The 22122-nt window shown below is 34.3% G+C and overlaps 1 protein-coding gene across 11 annotated transcripts in view; it reads left to right on the top strand.

The window, feature by feature from the left end:
• The window catches only part of ASCC3 (activating signal cointegrator 1 complex subunit 3), a 288803-nt gene that overhangs the window by 112392 nt on the left and 154289 nt on the right, over nucleotides 1-22122 (top strand). For 9 of the 11 annotated variants that reach the window (XM_074862160.1, XM_074862161.1, XM_074862162.1 and 6 more), the window contains 2 exons: nucleotides 10632-10808; nucleotides 13948-14019. In XM_074862160.1, coding sequence (XP_074718261.1) covers nucleotides 10632-10808; nucleotides 13948-14019 — 249 coding nt within the window. The other 2 variants (XM_074862170.1, XM_074862169.1) reach the window with 2 other exon arrangements.

Below are 22122 nucleotides of genomic sequence, written 5' to 3'. Positions count from 1 at the left end.
AGAGGATAGAGTGCCATTCTTCTTTTTTGTTATGCAGAGCAAAAGTATGTCAATACAAATAATCTGTAACAAGTTAAAAATAAAGACAATTGGTATTGGTTTTGCTCTATTTGTAGCGTGTTAAATGTATAAAGCCTTTTAGCTTTCAAGATGCTTTCTTCTTGGTAAGGCTACACTAACCGTATTAAGGCTGTCTGAATCACCTGATTCCAGCTCCTCTAAGAAGGGAATAAAATGGATGTCTGCTGTAATCCAGTACAGAAAGTGTAAAGTTCCTGTATAAAGAACATCTAATTCCTTAGAAGAAGCTATACTGGAAAAATATTTTTTTTATGGAGAGTAGGGCTTTGTAGAGTTTAGACTACCTCTAGGGCACTAAAGCTTAACCTGTTTGATATTATATTTTCTTTCTTAAATGGTTTTGATACCCTTGTTTTCCTTAGGTGTCTTTAAAGTAAAGCATCTCAGCTTTTAGCAGTGACCATGATGGTCATTGTCTTCATGTCAGATTGCAAGACTCATTCATTTGTTACTGCGAAATTTTGTGAGACTTGTAAGGTAGGCTTCAGCTGTCCAAAATAGATGTCTAGAGCCATTTTATCTGCCCTACATTATTCAGCTTGGCATCCTGTTTCTGCTTCATTTGGACACAAATCTCCCATAGTTCCTTTCCTTTTGTGTCTGTCAAGCCTGTGCAGGTAACTTAAGGAATATAAAATATGAGGCAATTATGTCTTGGGTACGGAATCCTAGCCTTAGTGTGTTTATTGTAATATGGCAGTATCTTGCTTCAACACTCATTTAAAAAATATCTATCTAGGGTACTTTAATCTTCTAGGATTTCAAGGTTTGTTTTTGTTTTACCTACCAAGTTGGAGTTTAATTCATCTGTAATTGAAGCTACTCATTTGTACCATTCCTTAAGTGAAACAGTTGGGAAGAAAAACAAAACACAAATCTTTAAATTAACTATCTAACCACCTTTCTGAAGACCTTATTTATTCTAAGTTGATAAGAAAGGCAGTAATGGAGACCCCTATGAATCCTCACAAGAAGGTAGTTGAAGAGAGAGGAAATTTACAGTGTGAAAGTACACTAAAAGAACCCCACAATTAAACAGAAAACAAAATTACTTGTAGAAATGTATAGAATTATGCAGTAGCAAACAATTCCAGACAAAAATATTTTGAATTGCAAGCCTCCCAGAGAGGGACAAAGAAACAGGAGATGTTTTGTATGACTTTTTTATCTTTTTAATATGGAAACAAATAATAAAAGAGTTAGTTTTAAAAATTACACTGAAATGTTATACTGCAGCATCTGAGCCTGCAAGCATAGCTCTATGAAGTTTGTAGTATGCATCCATAACTAATTATGAAATTATTGGAACTTTGATGACTAAAAAAGATAACATACATTTTCCGATTTCAGAATATTTCACTGGAGTTTAGTGAAAATACTATTACAGATGTTTTAAGTGTAAAAATATCACATCTAATGTTTTAATGATATTTTGCAAAGAAAAAAATATTTGGTTACATTTCTGTGGTTCTGTTCCCTGCTCATAGTTCTGTTTTATGCATTTTGATACAAATTCATAAATGTCCCTGGAGCGGGAACTAAACCCAGGATATTCAGCCCATCCCTGGAGAATGTCCTTCCGACTTCAGTGATTCTGTACGAAACATTAAGTTCCTCTCTAGCCCTTCTGAAAGTAGTTCTAGAACATATTTTCACTGATATCTATAGAAACATCATACTCATTCAATATTCATGCACACGGGAGGTAAGAATAATTGTTCAGTTCTTAGAAAACAGAGAAACAACAAAAAAACAACCAAAAAACTCATTGACAATATCAATCTAAAATATCCTTCTGTCAATTACACCACTGCAGTAATTGCTGAAAACAATTACTTGATTTGTATACTGGTTTAAAACATCACAAATATTGACTGTTTTTTCCTAATTTGTAGTGGAGGGATTCAGAAAGTGATTAGACAAGTAATTCAAAGAAAAATCCATTGCAGATTAACAGTCACTAGATCAGACTGGGGGCTGTAGTAATCGGGGACTGTGCTGGCAAATATCACTGACATTTTCCCAGTTTCCATACTGTCCCTTTTGGGCACTGTGGGAGACAGTTGGATTTTTGGTCTGACCTGGAACAGTCATTTCTTGTATCACTTCTGGGACAGAACTGTGATAGATTCCTGTGAATACTACTTCAGCCTTTTCAATAAAACACTAATAGCTGCTCTGATAATGGTGTGTACCTGTAGTTTCATGTGGATCGTACTTCCCTAGCATGTATATGAGACTTATCTTAGGAGACAATGTCATGACTCCTGTGCAGGTCAGGATGTAAAATGTAGCACCTTTTACATTTTTCAGGGCTTGTTATCCTGTCTTATAGAAAAAGCATCTCTCTTGTTTTGTTAGAGTGTGTGAGGGTTGTTCTGCTTAGGTGGAATAATAGAAAGATAATGGATTTTATTTGGGGGGGGGGGGGGGGGACGACAGGACACGACACTTTTTAATAATTAGTGTTCAGCTAGCTACTTGGGCCTAGGACTGTGCCAGAAAAGAATGTTTTGAGATCTGTAGTCATATGCTGTACAAATACAGCTATACAAATACATTCTCAAAACAGGAAAATCCTTATGCCTTAACAGGTCTCTCCTAATTTGTACGTCAGAATACTTGAATTATTGTTGTACTTTGACTCAGATGAACACTGAGTCACACCACTTACTGTAAGACTTTAACATGTTCATTTTAACTTATGGCTCTTTTTAGAATCAGTTTTTTAAACCTGGAAGGAGCATATATATTGGAATTGCTGACAGTTTTACTCACAGCAGAGTGAACAGCATATTCGTGTGTGTTTGCACTTTTTGAATTTTAGAGAATGTTTTTGCAAGTGATTTAAATTGACTTTGCTAAACATTTTGGTGGGAAAATTGCTTTAAGCTCTGTTATATACTGTAGGTATAACATCAAACAACTTCTTTGAATCCAATTTATAGCTTTGATGTTTAAAGTTTTAGTCTAGAGCATAATGCAGATGTAAAACTGAAATGCTTAAACTTTTTAATCAAACTTTTCACACTTCTGTAATATCTACTAAGCTTATTAGCTTGAAAGAAAAAAAATGACTGCTTTTAAAGGACACTGAATTATTTTGTCATAATTATTCAGAGATTTTGATGACTTCTTTGCTGCTTATGGGTATTTTTTCACAAAAAACATACTGAATATTATACTTGAGTGATGTATGAGCTTTGATACCTTCTCTCAACTATGTGAATGATAAATTGAATAAAAGAAAATCCATAGTAAAGGATTTCTCAGATTTTGGAGAACTGAAGCTCCTGTCTTAGACACGCAAATATCGTTCTCATCACAGTGTCATTCTTCAAATTTAAATTTCAATTGCTTTATGTTTTTGTATTATATCAACAAAGTTGCTAGATAAATAATAGGTGGGACAACACAGCAGGATAAGCAGTCCAGGAGATTGCCAGAGTGCACTGATTGGAACTTCCTTCTCCAGGTGATAGAGGAGTCAATGAGGAGAGGTGCTCAGCTGTACCTCATACTCACCATCAAGGGAGGGGCTCCTTGGGGATGTGAAGATCAAAGGCAGCCTTGGCTGCAGTGACCATGAGATGGCTGTTTCCTTTCTTGAGCTTTCTTTCCTCATGACAGCTTATCTAAGAAACTTTCCCTCTCGACTGTCATGTAGTTTTCCTTGCTCTAGATGCATTTTCAATATCTCTAGTTCCTTATTATCTCCTCTACCTCTTTTTTTCTGTCTCTTTGGTTCCCTCTTTTACCACCTTTCTAGAAATCAGAAGCAAACAAGTTCAGAGGTTTCTCACTGAAATCCAAATGCATAATTGTTATCAAACTAGGAATTTTATGTGCTTGGAATCCCATTCTTAAGAAAATCTGAGCAATTAAAAAAAGAAAGTCAAGGCTGATAGCTAATGACCTAAAACCAGCTGATTGGATCTATATATATATATTGTGTCTAATTATAGCCTACTGTAGCTCCTGTATGTGTCTTTTGGGACTAGAATGGCATTGACATTTCATCTGGTTCTTCATTTCTCATCTTGAGTGACTGCTGTTAGTCTTTTCTCTCTTTGATGTTCGTTATATAGGCTAATCAAGTTTCTCAGCATCTTCTATTACAGGATAAACCAAACAAGCTTACTAAAACGTTCTGCAATAATTTTTTGATTTCCAACTATAGTGTTGTAAGGCTTTTTTCGCTGAACTTATATTTATGATTGTATTTTTTAAATATGTCAACAAAACTGAGTATAGAACTTTTGTGTTAGTTTTGGTTGTGGCATACACAGAGGTAAAGCGTTTTTTCCTCCTATTACTCGGTTCTATCCTTTTATACCTCTAAGAATTTCATGTACTTAATTTGCTAACACTTCATCTTTGGAGCTTGCGTTCAGATGCTCGTTCATTAAGTCCTCAGACAAACCTCTTTATAATTGCTGCAGGATTCACTTGTTGCTATAAGAACGTTTCCTGAGAATAGTGTCTTGTTTTGCAGCTGTGGCCTGTTTTAGAATGAGCTAAATTAAAAGATACTTAGTTTGAATGGGACCATCAACCTAGATTTATCTGTATGGCTGACGCACACATAAGTTATATAAATTCTGCCAATCACCTGCTCTTGTCACCAGTTATTTTTTTATTTACTACATATCATGGATAAAACTATTGAATAGAGTCAGACTTAGGAAGCAATTCGAGGCATCCCTTTTTAATCGCTGTTTTTCAATTATACATTCTCTTTAAAATCTGTCAGTTCACCAGCTTGTGATAAATTTAATACATGTTTTCTTGCTATTCTCTGATGTTATTTTTAAACAGTGTGTTGTGCAGCTGTCTGTGTAATGCCTTACATGAGTCTAGATCTATCTTGTTATCTTTTCTGGCAACCTTGTAGTTGTGTAAAAATGACTTTTTTAAAACAAAATACTTTTTTAAAACAAAACCTAATCACCATTTGTTTGGAAAATGTTATGTATCAGATACTTGAATTAATCTTCAGAATTCTGATGTCAGGAAGTCATTCTGCACGTCATTTTTTAGTATTGATATGTGAACATTTTTCCGTTTCTGTGATATATCCATGGAGTTTAAGAGGTAATAGTGATTGTCATATGGTAAAGCAGTCAAACTGATTTGTAGAAGAGTTCATATTTCTTTTTGTTTCTTAGTTTGAGAACAAAGCAGTCAGCATAGCATGAAAAGGCATTCTGTCATTCAAGAAAAACTGACAGGGCACTGTGCAGGACATAGAAATCTCTTAATAGGTATATTCAAAATGTCATTTCTTAAGGCAAAGTATTGCATATTTAATATTTAGCTGAGGGAAAATAATATGGCTTCTAGTAGTGCTTTCTGCATGGTTACATTTTTTCAGTGCCTCTAGATTTTTAAATATGTTCTAAATGGAGGACTGAGATCACAGTATTTTCAGGGTTCATTGGAAGCAGAGTAAAACTCATTTATAAAATTACTTGATGGTTGCCTGGTAACAAATGCATTCTGTGCAGAGTGTTTGAGTTGTAGGTAACGTCCTATGTAGAATCTTCAAAACAGTATTAGTAATTGCATTTTTACTATGTACTTTTGATTTTGCAATTTTATGGGTTTTTCCATTTTTGTTCCTAAAACTAGGAAATTACCACCTATGTGGACTGATTAACAATTTCTTAATTCTTTCATTAGACAGTAAACAAGATACCAATAAACAAGTAAACACTGGTGAAACATTCTGATTAACTTCCTTCTTAGTAATTTTGAAACACCTTTAACTCTTTTTTTTAAAAAAAATTTCTAATAATTCCTCTTTTCCTTTCTTTTTCTCTTTTTTTTCTTTTTTTTTTTTTGATAATGGGAAAAACATGGATCTTGTGAGAGGCTGAGACTTAGAGCCATTCTGTGGGCAGGGTGGTATCTGATTAATAACTAATGTGAATCCCTGTATGCAGTACTTCATCATTACCACTGTTGAAAGGGAACTCAGGAACCTAAGTTAAGAATTCATCTTCTTGCACATTTAGACTAAAAACTAAGAAACGCTTGTATCTAGTCTTTATTGTACATCTGAAGGGCACACAGACTGACTCCAGAGGGTGTGTTGAAGTGATCCTGGGTCATCTGAGTATCAGATTAATTTCTAACCAGTGGACAATTTTTCAGAGATTAGAATATGTAAACTTGTCTGCTTCACTTAATTCTGTGCTTGAGTTGAACAATCAGGGATATGCTTTCCAGCTTGATTGTAATTCATTCTGTGAATGATATTTTAATACATGGTAATGGGAAGACTGCCAAGATCACAAAGTTCAGGAAGAACTTTAGAAGTCAGATAAAAGAATATCTCTATGCATACTCTGTATGCTCTCAAGTGGCGGCTGTAATGTAATGAGATGATATGCAAATCTTAAAACCTATTAGGAAGAAAATGATCCTGCTGTGATCAATTTACAATCCAGAGAGGCACTTCCCATACCTGATCCTTTATCATTTACAGTGTAAATGCAGATGATGCTTGAGTGTGGGAAATCAGTACCGGATATCTATATTCTGTTTATACTTTCTGTATACGTGAAATTTCATGGTGTGATAATCATGTTCTGCGAATGTGTATGGTGAACATGCTGTCAATTCTCCACATGCCATCATGAATACATCTGAATTAGATATACTAATTAGATATGTCAATTAAATATAGTTATGGCAATTTTATTTCTTCCAGTGCAACATCAAATCAATAAAATATAATAAAGCTTTCAAAGAACATGATGTGCAAATACTGTGACAGTTCAGTGTTCCAAAGAAAGCCTTCTGAGTTCCAAATGGTGCTTATATTTTTACTGAGGTAATTAAACATATCTGAAGATTAAAATGATTGAGATTGCGTGCCAGTAGTGAAGAAACGCACTTAGCTGCATACCACCAGCCAGTGATAGGGAATGTAAACAGAAAACTTTGTCATCCAAAATGTCCTTTCAGTAATTTTTACTGCAATTTCAGGAAAAGACTATGTGTTCATAGTGTCTTACATATGAAGGCATAGTCTCTAATTGGGACTCCTAGGACCAAATAATAAGTGATCCAGCACATGAAGAATATTAATGACTGAATGGACTGTATTTACAAAGGGCATCTGCACACTTTCAAGATTTACTTTTCTTTAGAAGCATCTGAGAGCAAAACACATTAATGCTTGCTCTTCAAGGGAAACTCAGAAAAGTAGCTGAAAAATGCATGCAGAGAACTCTGTTCTAAAAATGTGTTAGAATTCTAAAAGCCATTATGAAAAATAAAGTCTCTATAGTGCTTGGATAGATGAATAATAGATAAATAATTGAAACTGAATTATAATCACAGAGAAAATGCAAAAATAAATCATGTGTTATGGTTGCATATTCAGGTAATTTTGTTTTTCTAACTTCTAAGTTTAGCACAGTTTTAGTCACTGCTGTTTGTATGTTGCTGTGTATAATTAAAAGAATAAAACTCATTCTGTATATGTATGTGATGATGTGCAGGCACATAGCATTTTATTTTACAGTTTGAATTTGATGTGAGCATAAAATAATTGGAAGAATTGTCATGATACATTTTGGGTTTTAGAGTAAATGTACCTCTTTTTGCTTCTTCATTATTTTTCTATATATATTAATTATTGATATTTTGTGCTGTTAAGTGCATATAAAAGTAGATGGTAAAACATAAATATTTTTTGTTTGGATGGCCTTGAAAGAAGTTAAAGAAATTGGTAGAATGATTCAGAGTCTTAGTAGTCCTTATTTAATTATGAAGACTAACAAAATGTTACTAAAGAGCAAAAGATATTATTGCCTGATTTCTTATAGCACTCTGACTTGGGTTTTGTGGCTTAATATAAATAGGAAACTAATTGTCCAAATAATTTGTAAATTTTAGATTTATAAACTGAAAAAAATTTGTAGGAACTATACACATATGCACAAATATATGTAAAGTATAATATAAAATATGAAAAAATGTATTTCGTTTTAAAATGTACTATGTATGTTAGTAATTTTAATTACTTGCTTGTCTTAACTCTCTGCTGCCATTTTCATGTGGAATTGTAATTCAGGGTTTTCAGTCAGCTCCTTAACTCCAGGGCCAACTGCCAGATAAGTGAAGTTAAATGGCTTCTTTTTACAAAGGTTTTGAAAATGGCGATTTCAGTAAACTGTAACTGTTCTTTAGGCTTTGTTTATATTTTGAAAGAAAACTCTGAACAAACAGCTTACGGTTAATTGCTGTAAAAATTCATACTTCCACGGTTATTAAGCAGAGTTCTTGTTAATTGTTTAAATACTTGAAATGCTTTCCTACCTTCAGATGGAACTGAGCACATTTTCAAACTAGTGCTTTAAGGCTCTTAGGAGATTTGGAAAAAAATGATTATTGAATTTAGCAAAATCAAATAATGTTTTCCAAATTGGAGCTCAGTTACACTTTCAGGTTGTTGTACTTATTATCAGGTGATTGTGAACAAAGTACAGAGTAAATATATCAGCAAGTGGTTACTGTTCTTACAGATTCAAGTTTCTAAAAAAAAAAAAAAAAGAGTGTATAAACATTAAGTAAATTAAACTTTACTACAGGGTGCAGGTGCCCAGGTGCTGGCAGTGGGGGGCTGCAGTGTGGCCTCTATGAGGAGAGTCCGGGGCTGCCCCATGCTGGGCACAGCTGATTCCAGCTGGCTCCAGTGACCCACTGCAGGCCACGGCTGAGCCCAGCGGCCAAGATGGTGGCGCCTCTGGGAAACCATATATAAGAAAGGGTAAAAACAGTGTAGCAGTTGAGAGAGAGAAAGAGAGGAATGAGGAAAGAAGTGTCAGAAACAACCCTGCAGACACCAAGGTCAGTGCAGAAGGAGCTGGTGCTCCAGGGGACCGAGCCAAAACCAAACCAAACCAAAAAAAACCCCAAAAAATAAAAGCATCCATTTCCCTGCCCCTCCCCACTCCCAAGCCCCACCCTCCACCCCCCTGAAAAAATAAAAGACAGAAACCAAAACCAGACCTCAAACACCTCAAAACTGTGTAGTTGAGGTTGACTATAGTCCTTTAGGTCATCACATAATCCAGCTATAGAAAGTGATGTAAGAAATAATACTGCTTTGTACTCTTAAAGGTGAATGCTGCTTTTGTTCCCTGCAGATGGTCGACTTTTGAAAATGAAACATTTCATTTGTCCCAGCCATCTCAGAATTTGCATTTACATATAAGGTTTTGTTGTACATGGCTGTCCTTTGCAAAGGTGCTCTTTGTATAAGTGCAAAAGGGTAAATCAGCAGGTTTTCTGTGTTGTTTGGTTGACTGCATCCACATTTTAAGCATCAAGACTTTTGCCATGGGACATGTCCATTACCAGGCAACATAGTGGTTTACTTCATCTGCTTGATGTCTGTGGAGTTGTGGGGGAGTGTGTTCTTTTGGAATTTTGTTTAATATTTTGGTGCACTTGTTATTTGCCAGGTGTATGTTATGGTAGGGTGTATTTTAGTTTCCTTGACAATGACCTCCGTATATTTTTTCATCATCTTTTTTGAAAGCTTTTATTTCATCTGTTTTAATTACACGGCACTTGCTTTCACTTTAACTCAAACACCTGAGTGATTCAAAATCTGTATTCTAAGTAAAGCCTCATATTGTTTTGAATAGGACTTAGCCAGGTAGAAGTTACCAGGCTTACTCATCATGAGACATTCACGCATTTGAGACAAGTTCAGAACTTGTATGTGACTTCAGTTTTAGTGTCTAAAAAGCCTTTTGATGAAAATTACCATGAACTCTGCTTCTAAATAATTATGCTAGTAAGAAAGTTGTGAGCCAGCCTGCATGGCTTTTAATAATCCAGAAGGAAATGGTAAAACTCCTGCGTACTTTCCTCATTTAAGTCTTTTGGCTGGTTTCATTCTTTTTGAAAATTATCTGGAAATACATGTAATATGTATGCAGGTTTTTATATGGAACAGAGTATTTCATTGTAAAGCGCCATTTCTGTCCCTTATCAAATGGGAAGGCATGTAATGCAAACATTTGGGGAATTTAAAAAAACATAGAAAAAAATGTCTGTTACAGAGAACTAGAATAGATTACCTAAGACAGTTGTTGAAAGGTCTAAGCAAAAGCCAAGACTGAGGAATGACATAAATTACATTCTTTCTTTTCAGAACTGTGGTGTGATTTGGACTAAGAAATGATGCCAAATTATCTGTCCTAGTTTTGCCTATAAATTGGACTATCCCTTCTTAACAAAGCCAGTTTTACTGCTGTTGTTCCTCCATGTCAGTTAATGATCGCTAACCTTTTGGAGGACAAAAGTACAATAAAACAGAAGGATGAATAAGCAAGATTTGATGGAATTGCAGAGTGCTCTCATTTCTTCAATACAGGATAATTGCTAACTCACGTCTTGTTCACCTTTTGTAGAAAGTATTAACTGCTGCTTTCACATTACTGTTTTATAAGGGGTGTTTTAAAACTATGCTTGACTTCTTGGCTTATAACACTTGGATAATTTACAGGTTTTCTGTTTTTTAATAGGTTGAATCTACACAAAGTATGATTAGGATTTTGGGCCTTTCAGCTACATTACCCAATTATCTTGATGTTGCTACGTTTCTGCATGTCAATCCCTGCATTGGACTGTTCTACTTTGATGGCCGTTTCCGACCTGTACCACTGGGCCAAACCTTTATAGGAATTAAGACAACCAATAAGGTAAAGAGTCATGAATGTCAAAGAAAGGATTGCTGTTTGTTTTGATCATGCTTCATGTATGTATGTGTAGGGGGTACAAGTTGATTATGCTACACGTGTTCCATGAAGCATATTTTCTTCTGTATAAAAATATACACAGTTGAAAGGTGCTTTAAGAATCGTATTTCCTCAGTTTACAATACTTGTAAATAGACCTTGTTGCAGTTGAATACAATGGTATTTAGCTTTGCGTTGCCTCTACTTCACTACTAAATTTTGCTTGATGAAGGAGAAATCATCACCTTCAACTGCAGAGTCATTGTAGCAGCTGATTATTCTGCCTTTCTCATTTCAGTTTTCCATTTTGCTAGAAACAGTGGTGCTTCTTGTTTGGCTGTAACGATCCTTGAGGAATGTTACAATAAAAATACTCGTTTATGAAATATGGAGATAGATACATAGATAAATTATCACGGCAGGCATTAATACTAGTTGGATATATGTTATTGATGAAAATCTTAGCATGCTAAGCCATTAACTAGCATATGTGCACATTTGATAAAAAACACTAATATTAAAGTAGTCCCTAAATAAGATTCTTTACTGTTTCTGCTCTTGCTCATTTTGGGAAGCATTAAGGCCATGTTCAGGTATAATACTCTTACTAAAAATCATAAGTGCAGTGCCACTTGACATGTAATTTTTCTTTAAATGCAGGACACTTTTCCGTAAGATTTCCTATGCATCTCACTAGCTGATAATTAAAGTTTATCTAGCTTAACTTTTAGAAAATCTTATTTTGCTATGATTTAATTTAATAGAAAGCGAAACATTTTCAATCAGAAGTTAATTTCATAGCTTAATCAGTAAAAGCATTTTTGTTCTTTTTTGTAAAAATGGACACTGCCTTTCTTACTAGGTTAAGTAGTTCATTTCATCTGCAGTGCAGGAAAGAAACTTATTTCACAACTGTAGGGAGCCATTTCAAGTCTATACACACAAGAATAGTTTACCATATGGTGCTTACCATGATTTGCATATTTTAACCTTCATTAATTGTTTCAAGTACTTTTGCTGTTATTTGCTGTTGGTTTTCTTTAATCCTTTCATGATACTTGATTTGAATATTTAGTTTCTTTCCACTGTACAGTAAGAAAAAAAGAAAGATTCCATTTCTTCATTCTCTCTTTAGAATGCATTTATTTAAAAATCAAAGAAATATACAAATAATACTATACAATTTGGAATTATTAAAAAGACAGTAAGTTTTCTAAAAAAACATGAGGAGATGAGGAAATATTAGGAGGTAGTAGTTATTTTGAAAGGTAAGTACCTGGCAGACTGTTTTGGTAATACCACAGCCAGGAGTTTTTGGTTTTGCTTTTCAGAAAAATGTCATTACAGATTTCATAGAGTAAAATACATTTTGCAGTCAAGATAATACACTTTATCGCAAACTAAAAGTATTAAGCCCCTTTGAAAAAGGATTCTCTTCAGGATAATACTAATAATAAAGCTGCAAAATTATTGCCAGTATCAACATCCTTCTGATCTATAAAGGAGGAAAGCAATGTAAGAACCCGCAGAATCAAAAGCTGTTCTTGCAGAACATCAGCAAATACAATCAGTGCTATGTCTGTACCCACACTGATGTGTTGCAGGAAGATAGAAGCCTGTTAATTACTTTAGGTAGATACTTTGCCACAGCTTTCTGACATCCTTCAGCCCAGAAACCTCCCAGAAAAATCAGAGCTGGTTAGTGATTTGCAGAATCATGTGCAAACTGTAGGCAAGATTTCAAAGGCAATGACACCGTGCTGTATTTATTATGCATAGAAGTTAGCCAGGAAAGCTCTTAAAACTCTCTATGTTGAAACTCTTAGAGCATGTGGGACCAAGACTAAAGTTTGGCTTCTTCAGTCGGAGGGCTGTTAATCTCAGATATTTTTCATTCATGCCAGTTATTTTTCTTTATGCATGTTTATATTTTCCTCTTTAGGTATAAATGCAAAGAATACATAAAGTTACATTTGTATGTATGTGTATATATATATGTCCACATGTGTATTTGTGCACTGCCTGTGTATGTTTCTCCTTAATGATTTTCACTTGCTATTATTTGAAAAAATATTTAATTAAAACACTAACCTCTCACTTTCAGAATAATTGGACTGGCTACTTGTCTCTTGCCCACATGTCCATATTGTCTTATCTTTTTATTACTCTACTTGTACAATTCCAAATATGAGTTCTCTTCCTTCCTCTAAAGCTGTTTTAAAGCTGCGATTTTTCAACTTTCTGCTATTCTAAATGACTCCACATACTAAATTTCCATTTTTGAATTTTTACATGCTTTGCTCTTGTAAAACATTTCTTTGTGTCAAAAAAATTAGGTTATAAAACATGAATGCACAAATGAAGAATGGAGTGATTGCTCTGATTTTGAACTCAAATTTATTTATTTTGATTTGTTACAACCTTAATACTGAGGTGCATTTGAGTAGATAAATGCTATTTATATTGTGATGCATTACAGAAGTAGGAAAATAAATCTTTAGAGTAGCTTGAAGAATACTTTTTATTTAAACTGAAGTCTTTATTTTGGAACCTTCTTGAAACATTTTATTTATCCATAATTGGAAACTCTGTACATGGTACTCCCGCTGTTCCCCATGCATGACCCAACTATGAAGAAATGTCTGTTCTCTATGACAAAAAAGCTGACAATCAGCAATTTCCTAACTACGTATATCTGCAATGTAAGAACTATTTTTACCAAGTGGAAGGACTTAATATTAGGTAAGATGCTGTGTTAAATGGATATTTCATCAGTATCCTGCAGAAGTAAGATTCCTTAATAAGAAACATAAATTAAAGAACAGAACTGGGTTATGTCTCTTTGGTCATTAAAAAAGTGAAAGTCACATAATACATTTTCTATCCACTGCCCTTACTCATATTTTGTCTACTTATTTGTATGTTCTATTTGTGAATTTAAGAATACCAAAATGATATTGTTAGGAATGGGAATCAGTATATTGTAAATTAATTGCATAATCACATATCGCTTTCATGGATCACTGTAAATTGCTTGACATGTAGTAGAAAATACATAAAGATAGAAATGCTTTTATTATGAAACATGATGTTTGTTTTTCAGGTGCAGCAGCTGAATCATATGGATGAAGTATGTTATGAAAATGTACTGAAGCAAATAATGGCTGGACACCAGGTATTTATTTTTTGCTTTGGTATGCATTCAGAACACATGTAAAGAAATTAGTCTTGATCATCATAACTAGGTATTAAGACAATATTATTATTATTGTTGCTGTTATTATTATTACTTTGAGATATATCACTTCAGAGGTCATCTCTAATCTTGAAAATACTTTATAGAAAAAGCATGAAAGAAAATCTAAACAGACTAAATAATGTTAGCTTCTAGCTAAGGTGAAAATTCCTGGTACTTTATATATCCCTTAAAGTAATTAATGTATATTTATGTAACTTTTTTAAAATGACAAGGCAAAGTAGGTCAGTGCTTTAGAGACCTTACACTTAGGTACATTTAATGATTAAAAAAAGAAAAAATACAGCACTTAATTATCATTCTTAGCTTTTCCCATATCTTATGAGTTCTAGTGTCTCCTGTCAGAGATGCAGGATGAGAATTAGGCAGAGTGTTCAAGACATGGTTGCGCAAGGGCTGAGCATCTGTCATTTGAAATATCCTGGGGTTTGTGTTTTGTTTTCTTTTTAAAGGAAGTAATCCTTCATTTTGCTTTACAACAGAGGTTTTTGCAGTGAATTTTCAAGTCTGATATTCCCCTCTGCTAAGATTGTGGACTTAATTCATGTGCCTGAATAGTTTATCATTCTGTTATTATTGTGATCCTGCATCACCCCCACACAATGTCTCATTTTTGTTAGAGCTTTGTACGTACAGCAGTGTGAGCAGCAGTAGCTGTAGCAGGTGTGGCACCTGTTAGAAGCAGGAACAAGTGCTAGTGCACTATGATCCTTCCAAGAAGCTTTTCACTAAATAACCTGTCTATAAAAGAGGGAAATTATTTCTCACACAATCACACTAAGAATTGCATGTTTTCCCCTTTTCACATAAAATTCAAATTATGGTGTTTTTTGAAAGATGAACAGTTGGTTTATGACTTGGGTGGAAAAATACTTCAGCAACAGCTTCTTAGTCCTCCTGCTCCCCCTGCTTTAACACCCTTCTTCCACTTATCTTCTCTTGTTGATATCACTGTTGTTACATTCAGAAAACTTTCATGAAGATTACACATGGAAATGCTGATATTTTCCTGGGTGAAGACTGTTAACAAAATTTGTTGGCAGTACCAAGGGAACTGTGGTTTATTTTCTCTTCATTGTCAGTTATGTACATACCTTACCAAATTCCGAACACTAAGGTACATTTAATTTCTTCTCTTTCATTTCTTGTTAAGATTTCATGTATTTTCACTTGCTGTAGATAAACCTACAAGTAGCAGATTCTTTAAATCAGGAAGTAGAAATAAGTAACTTATGTTGGATTCCTGGCAGGAAGTTGCATGCTGTTCTGGCATATTAATTGCACCTGTCTTCCCCTCTCTTTTCTTCACAGTGAGGACAAAACTGTCTACAAAAATGTATAATATTACTTGAAAAAATTCAAGTACAGTAAGTTGTTTAATTCTAGTAGGAGATGGTTTTGTAGCTTTCCTTGAGAATAGCTTTAGTTTCTGTACTAGCAACTGATTGCATGAGTGTTTTGTTTTAAGACATGAGCTACAGCTGAAAGGGGTCAAGTGAAGAAGTGTGGTCTACTTAATGTTACAGTTTCAGCAGCGGACACTACTGCTGATCTCCATTTCTGAAAATTGTATTTCAAACCAACAACCAATTAAGGAGTATATTTTCAGACAAAGCAGAATGTGGTTTCCCTTGCTATATAGATGTTGATTTGATTTCAGAACACTTTGGTTAATTTGATTCAATTGATTGTAAATGTTAAGCATTGTCTTTGCTTGAAAATGTTTGTTCTGCTGTGTTGCAGAACTCTCTTAAATACATGTCTAAATACCAACCAGTTACACTGGACTTTTCTTCAGAGTATTTAAAACATATTGGTCTTGATAATTATGAAACAAAAATTCATATCCTGAAATCAATGATATGCAAACACTGCTATACAGTCTTTGACTGTATATTTGCATATAATACAGTTAATTATAGTATGTAGTATTGTACCACATATTAAAAATTAGGGATTTTTCCTTTTAATGAGTATTCTGTGACAAATGATCTGTCTCATCATTAAACCAATCAGAGATGTTAAAAAAAGTGCAAAAAACAAAAGGTCACATAGATATACCAACATTGAAATGCCTGCACCATAGTGGAAGATTAATATTATGACTGAATATGATATGAATTACTCTAGGAAGGTTTTCTTTAGTGTCTTTTCACAATTTTGAGAATAGCCTTTGATCTTCTAAAGTTGTCACCTTCTTCTGATTTTCTTAGTTTTTAGAAATCCATTACCTTGTGTCCACGTTCACCATAGTCTGTTACTGTCATGCTCTGTTACCTTTCTTAGCTTGTGTTATACTTGAAACTTGTGTTTATTTACTTTCTATGTGTGCAAAGTTTGCTTGCTTTTAACAAAGCTGTGGTTACTTCTAAATATACTTAGAAAGATGTATTCACATCTTCCCTTGCAATACTTTAGAAAAAATTTCCACAGCAGTTTATATCTGTATGGAATTCAGGACATCATTGGAATTTTATAACTATTCAGGAAGTAATATGTGACAGACACAGATTTCATTAGCAGTGCTCCAGGGAGCCAAAAACATACCTGTTCTCTTTTATACTGAAATGCAAGAAAGAAATACCAGAATCAGAGAAAAATACTTTCCCTCTTCTAAAGTTCCATGAGTTAATGTACACCTTCCTGTGGCCATTAAACTTTCACAGTGTTGTCTCTTTTAAAATTCTTTACCAAAGTTTTTGGAATGTCTTAGTAAATTAAATTCAACATTGTTTGTTTATCTACTGTTTTGTTAACTCATTTTCAAAGAATTCTACCATGCCATAACCAAATAATTGACTCTTATGGAAGTCATGCGGATGTGTCCCTGTCATATTATAGGTTACATTGTGATGCTGAAGTTATATGTTCATGTGTTTTAATAGATGTACATGTGTTTTCATTTTTTTTAAGATTAGGTCTGGTAGGAGGTAGCTGCATTCTACAGGCATGTGTTTTGACAGATGGAGAGCAGCTTTTTATGTTGATTTTTCAACAGTCATCCTCTGCAAGACTTCAAGCTCTTCCTGGCTACTGGGAAATTAAGAGTTGGTGATTCAGCCTTTAATTTTGATCCATCTGCTCAAACTAATGAGATATCTCATTTGTAGGTTTCACTTTGAATTACCAAATGCAACTGAAAGTATAACATTTGTCGTATAGCACAATTGTCCTCTTGTTTAACTTGAGGACAGATATAATGATAGATGGCTCACCCTACTGAGTTTTCTAGGGTTTTTATTATAGAAACTTTTTATCATGACTAAAGAAGTAAGATCAGAAAATGTCCCAAAGGTTCCATGTGCTTTTTAAGTCAGTGTGCTCTTTTTGTAGAATTACTAACAATGTAGATCTTCATTAGGAGGTTTCTCTAGCAGATCCTACCTCTTAAGACTGCTTTAGGTGAGAACCTGTAGTGCTCTTAACTCTGCTTTTCTGGGACTGTCCTTCTGTGCTTGATATTATCTGGTGAATATTTGTTTTCATGTTGTACTTTGAATTTACTATGTTCTGATACCTGGAAAGATGTTATATCCTCTGGGACTCATTTGTACTTTTGGAGTTTTATTTCTACCAAAGTTTCCTTAAACAAAGGAAAAAAAAAAAACCAAACACCTGAAATTACACACTGTTCATCAGAGAACATGACTCCATGCTCAGTTACAGGTAGAGTATTTTTGCCAGTACTTATCTTCTGGGATACTGTTCCTTTGCAGACTGAGTAAAGGCTCAGTCACTGAAAATTATCATTCCCTCCAATTGATTACAGCTGTCTCTTGTCAGCAGTCACCAGTACATGGGCCACATGCATAAACAGCATTAATTCAGCTACAGAGCTGAAAAAGCTTCTTCACATTTTACAGCTGTGTGAGAAGGGCATCTGATGACAATGAGTTCTGGGGAGTGGGTAGCACCTTTCTGAAGCAGCCTGTAAAGAACCTCGTGAGGTCAGCAAAGATAGTGACTGAAGACCATACTTATCAATGTCAACTAGCCAGTTTAGGACAATGCATATCATACTGTCTTTATCTTCACAATGTATTTTAAGGGGAAGACACCCTTGTCATGTTATGCTTTGAGAAATAACATAGTATTTTGCAGAGTTTTGAGAAGTAACATACTATTTTTAAGTTGGGTTTTTTTCCTCTGAAACATACCATATGTAAATTTTAACTTTATGTTAAATTCCTTTATCTAAAAAATACAGAGCTGTTGCTCTTTGCCAAGTTTCAGTAGCTTAAGTTAGTACCCTAGGGAATTAACTCTTTTTGACTCTGACCATTGCTGCTGTTGTATAGATTCACATCCATTATATCTCCTGCTGTTGCTGACCTTTTGCTGTTTTATCCCATTACCTTGGTTACCAAGAGATGATCATATGATTCTCTCATTGTCCCCATCACCTCTTAAATACTTTTGCTGTTATGAGTCTGTCAAAACCTTACCGTTTGCTATCTTTTTTTTTTCTTTTTTTGTTTTTCTTTTTTTGTTTTTGTGGTCTGAACATTCTCTCTGGATCAAAGAAAAATAGTAGAAACCTGAAATTGCATAAGCTTTGTTGGGATCTTGTTGTTAATTTATTGCATTGTGAATTAGAAGGGGAGTTGCTGAAGTCCTTTGAAAGCTTTCAGAGGAAGGTCTTCCTCAAACTGCACTCATAAGACTCTGCATTTTGCCACATTCCCCAGACTACTCATCTCTTCTGTTCTGCAACCTTTCCTTATTTTTTTTTCTCATACGTGATTCTCTTTGATATTACTTAAATCTTCAAAAGTCCTGTGTTCTCTTCGCCCTTGGTGTTGTTTCAACAGTTCTATATTTACTCTCTGCACCTTGCTTTCCTGTATGTGTTTTCTCTGACCTTCAATACTCTGTTACTCGTCTTCAGCCACAGATATCTAAGTTTCAGTCCTGGTTCCTTACACAGTGCACTTTGCTCGTTTGCCATTTTGGCTGTTTATTACAGTTGTCAGCTTGGAGTGCCTTTGGCATTCTCCTGTCTTCTGAAACCTCTTTTCCTTTTAAAGACAGTGTATGTCTCTGTTTTCCCACTGCTTTTAAGAGTTTTCTGTGTAACTCTGAGATGACAGATTGTGTTTTAACTTTTCTTCTACTAGTTCTGGTACTTGGTGAAACTCCTTGAAAGTTCATTTTCTCACTGAGCTTGGTATTTTCAGTTCATAGCAAAAACTGACTGTTCAGTGGAAGTTCCGACATCTTTCTGTGGTTCTCATTGCCCTTGCTGTCTGTGCAGGCATTGAGACTCAAGGTATCAGTACATAAATACTGAGGAGACATCAATACTTTACAGGAAGTGGCTTCAATATGCAAGGAAGAGCTTTTCCAGTGGCCAAAGATGCCAGGCTTTCTGTTGCAAAGAACCTGGGTTTTTGAAACAGTGTATAGCTATCGAAAGCCTCCCCACAACATCCAAAAGCAAATGCAGTAGTAGTATTCCTACATATTTAGCAACAAATCCAGTTAATTTGAGTGGACAGGCTTTAGGAACTGTAAACCAGTGGAGATATGGCAACCTTTTTAGAATTAACATGCTAGTAATCTTACTACTGGGACTAAAAATGTAGAGAACTACTTAAAACAATGAACAGCCTTACACAAACCATCTGTTCTCGATGATGTGCTATGAGTGGTGATTTCAGACTGCCCATTTTGTGCTTTTTTCAGTTCAGTTTTTTTAACAACCTCTTGAAGAAAAGTGATTCTTTTCAAGTACCTTGTTAGTTTCTGAGCTTTCACTCTCCTGATTTGAACTAGTTTCTTAGGTTTACCTGCCTGCTTCTGTCTCACCATTTTGCTTTTGTGGTATTATCTCAACCGCATGTGATATACCTATGACAAGCTTTACCTTTTATCTTTTAAAATTAAAATATTTTTTTTTTAAAGTGCAGAATAAAGCCATGTATACTTGTTAAATTTTTAATTAGTGCATGCATTGGGTGGTTAATATGCAGTTTTCTGGAGATCAAGTTTGCTTTATTAATTAGAATGTATGTACTTAATTAAAATGTTGTTCTATACCACTGTTCTGAATTTAGTTCATTAGAAGTAATATTGAGATGCTATATATTTTTTTAAAATCTTGGGATAATTTCTAAGTATCACCTTGCACAGTTTTTAATACTTCACTCCTTCAGATCAAGATTTTTGATGTCACGAATCAGAAGCAGATTACACTTGAATTTATACAGTCAAAGCTGGTTCTGTGCTATATATTGCACATAAAGCATTCACTTTGTAATTGCTCTCTGTTTACAATAATTGACTTGAACTTTGCAGTACTAAGAAGTGTCATCTTGTTTTTCTTAAAATGCTATCTTAAACCAAAAAAGAAACACTGAGTAGTTATTTTAAATCTATTATATTACATTGTCAGAAGTTATTTTGACAGGTATTAATTTCATCTGTAAAAATGATGGATTAAATTTCTTTATTATCAGTCTTCCAGCTGTTATTTGGTTGCAGAAGCCATGTGAAGATAAAAGTTTAATAAGCTTAGTTACTGCAACTGTTGACAGTGCTTTTGTAGCTGTGTCATAAGATAAGATTTAATAAAACAGTACTTTCTTCAGAGGTCTCTCTGGAACTTGGTACCTTGAGAATTAAGCTTGTCCTAGTATTTTTCCTGGGTGAAATAGTGTTTATAGCATACTCTGGACAAATAACTGGGAAGTTACTGGATTTGTTAAAATGTATTCTTTATCTAGATAGCTTTTTTTGCTAAACTTCCATCTTACAGCCTAGAGTTTATTTCGGTCTGAGTTTTTGTAACTATCTATACATTTTGCTTCTACTTCATCACCTTGTATAGCTTATTTACATATATATGTGCATATATTGCTTCTATATTTATATACACACACATGTATGTAGGTACATAATAATAGACAACTACAGAAGGTAAAGTGGTCCAGCAGGATAACTGAATTATGGCTGATGATGCTAGATGTTATTTCTGTGTCGCTGGTTCAGTGAAGATTTGGATTCTTTGGATAGTTTTCTGTAGAATTTCTTTTGCAGTTTTTGCACAGTTAGGGCCCATTTGTATGTATGGTTTCTTTAACAAAATCACAAACTAATTCAGTCATGGTGCACTATTTTTATGTTCTGTATCTTAATTTATTTCTGCACTCCATTTCCACAACAGCTGCCTTTTTAAGGATATAATAGTTAAAATAATCTTATGCCTGAATAAATGAAACTTTGTATCTTACTTTAATTAAAAATACTCTATTGATGTGCTGTGTAGAAGATACACTTCAAAAAATGTTATATACCAGATGTTTCATGTTATTGTCAAATGTATATAGTTTTCCTCTATATTTTCTGGTCAAATCTGTTTGGCTTTAAACATTTAATACCTTGTCAGCTGCCTATATGAACAGCTGAGGAAATTGCTGGAAATGGATGCCATAACAATTTACGTATATAATAACCCATTATTCTTCAGTTAGGTAGCCTTCTAAATGTTCATGTGTTATATTTCTGTGCCTTATGCTAATTCTTGCATATGTGTTTGTATTTACATAGTAGCTTGTCTTTATCTGTGTACTCAGGTGTTCATGATGAATTTATGTAGACCAGAAGCACCAATTTAATATCCTTCTGTTCATTAGATCACAAGGTGTTCAGTTTATGTCTGTAGTCTTGCACAGCTACACAATAATGTTGGCATTGGTAATACAACTGTTTAAGGTAGCAAGTGCTACTGTTTAGAATTACTCTTCTGATATTATGAATGTACATTGAATCATTAAAACAAAAAAATCAGATTTAATTCCCAATGAGTAACTTCTCATAGCCTAAAATTATATTTAAATGAAATAATAAATACTTATATCTTGAGCCAGTTGGTCTTTTGTGGATGACCTAAGTGTTAAGTTACACATGTATGCCTTAGAAGTGTGTAAAGGCAGCTTGACCAGTCTTGCAGCCTAATGCCATGAGTTTTACTACCTCTCTGTTAAAAGCTGTTTTTCAAACATGGACTGCAGACCATTAATG

The sequence above is a fragment of the Strix uralensis genome, chromosome 3, assembly GCF_047716275.1.
Source record: "Strix uralensis isolate ZFMK-TIS-50842 chromosome 3, bStrUra1, whole genome shotgun sequence".
Classification (NCBI taxonomy): domain Eukaryota; kingdom Metazoa; phylum Chordata; class Aves; order Strigiformes; family Strigidae; genus Strix; species Strix uralensis.
Note: the sequence above shows the minus strand (reverse complement) of the source record. Positions and strands in the feature narration are given on the sequence as shown.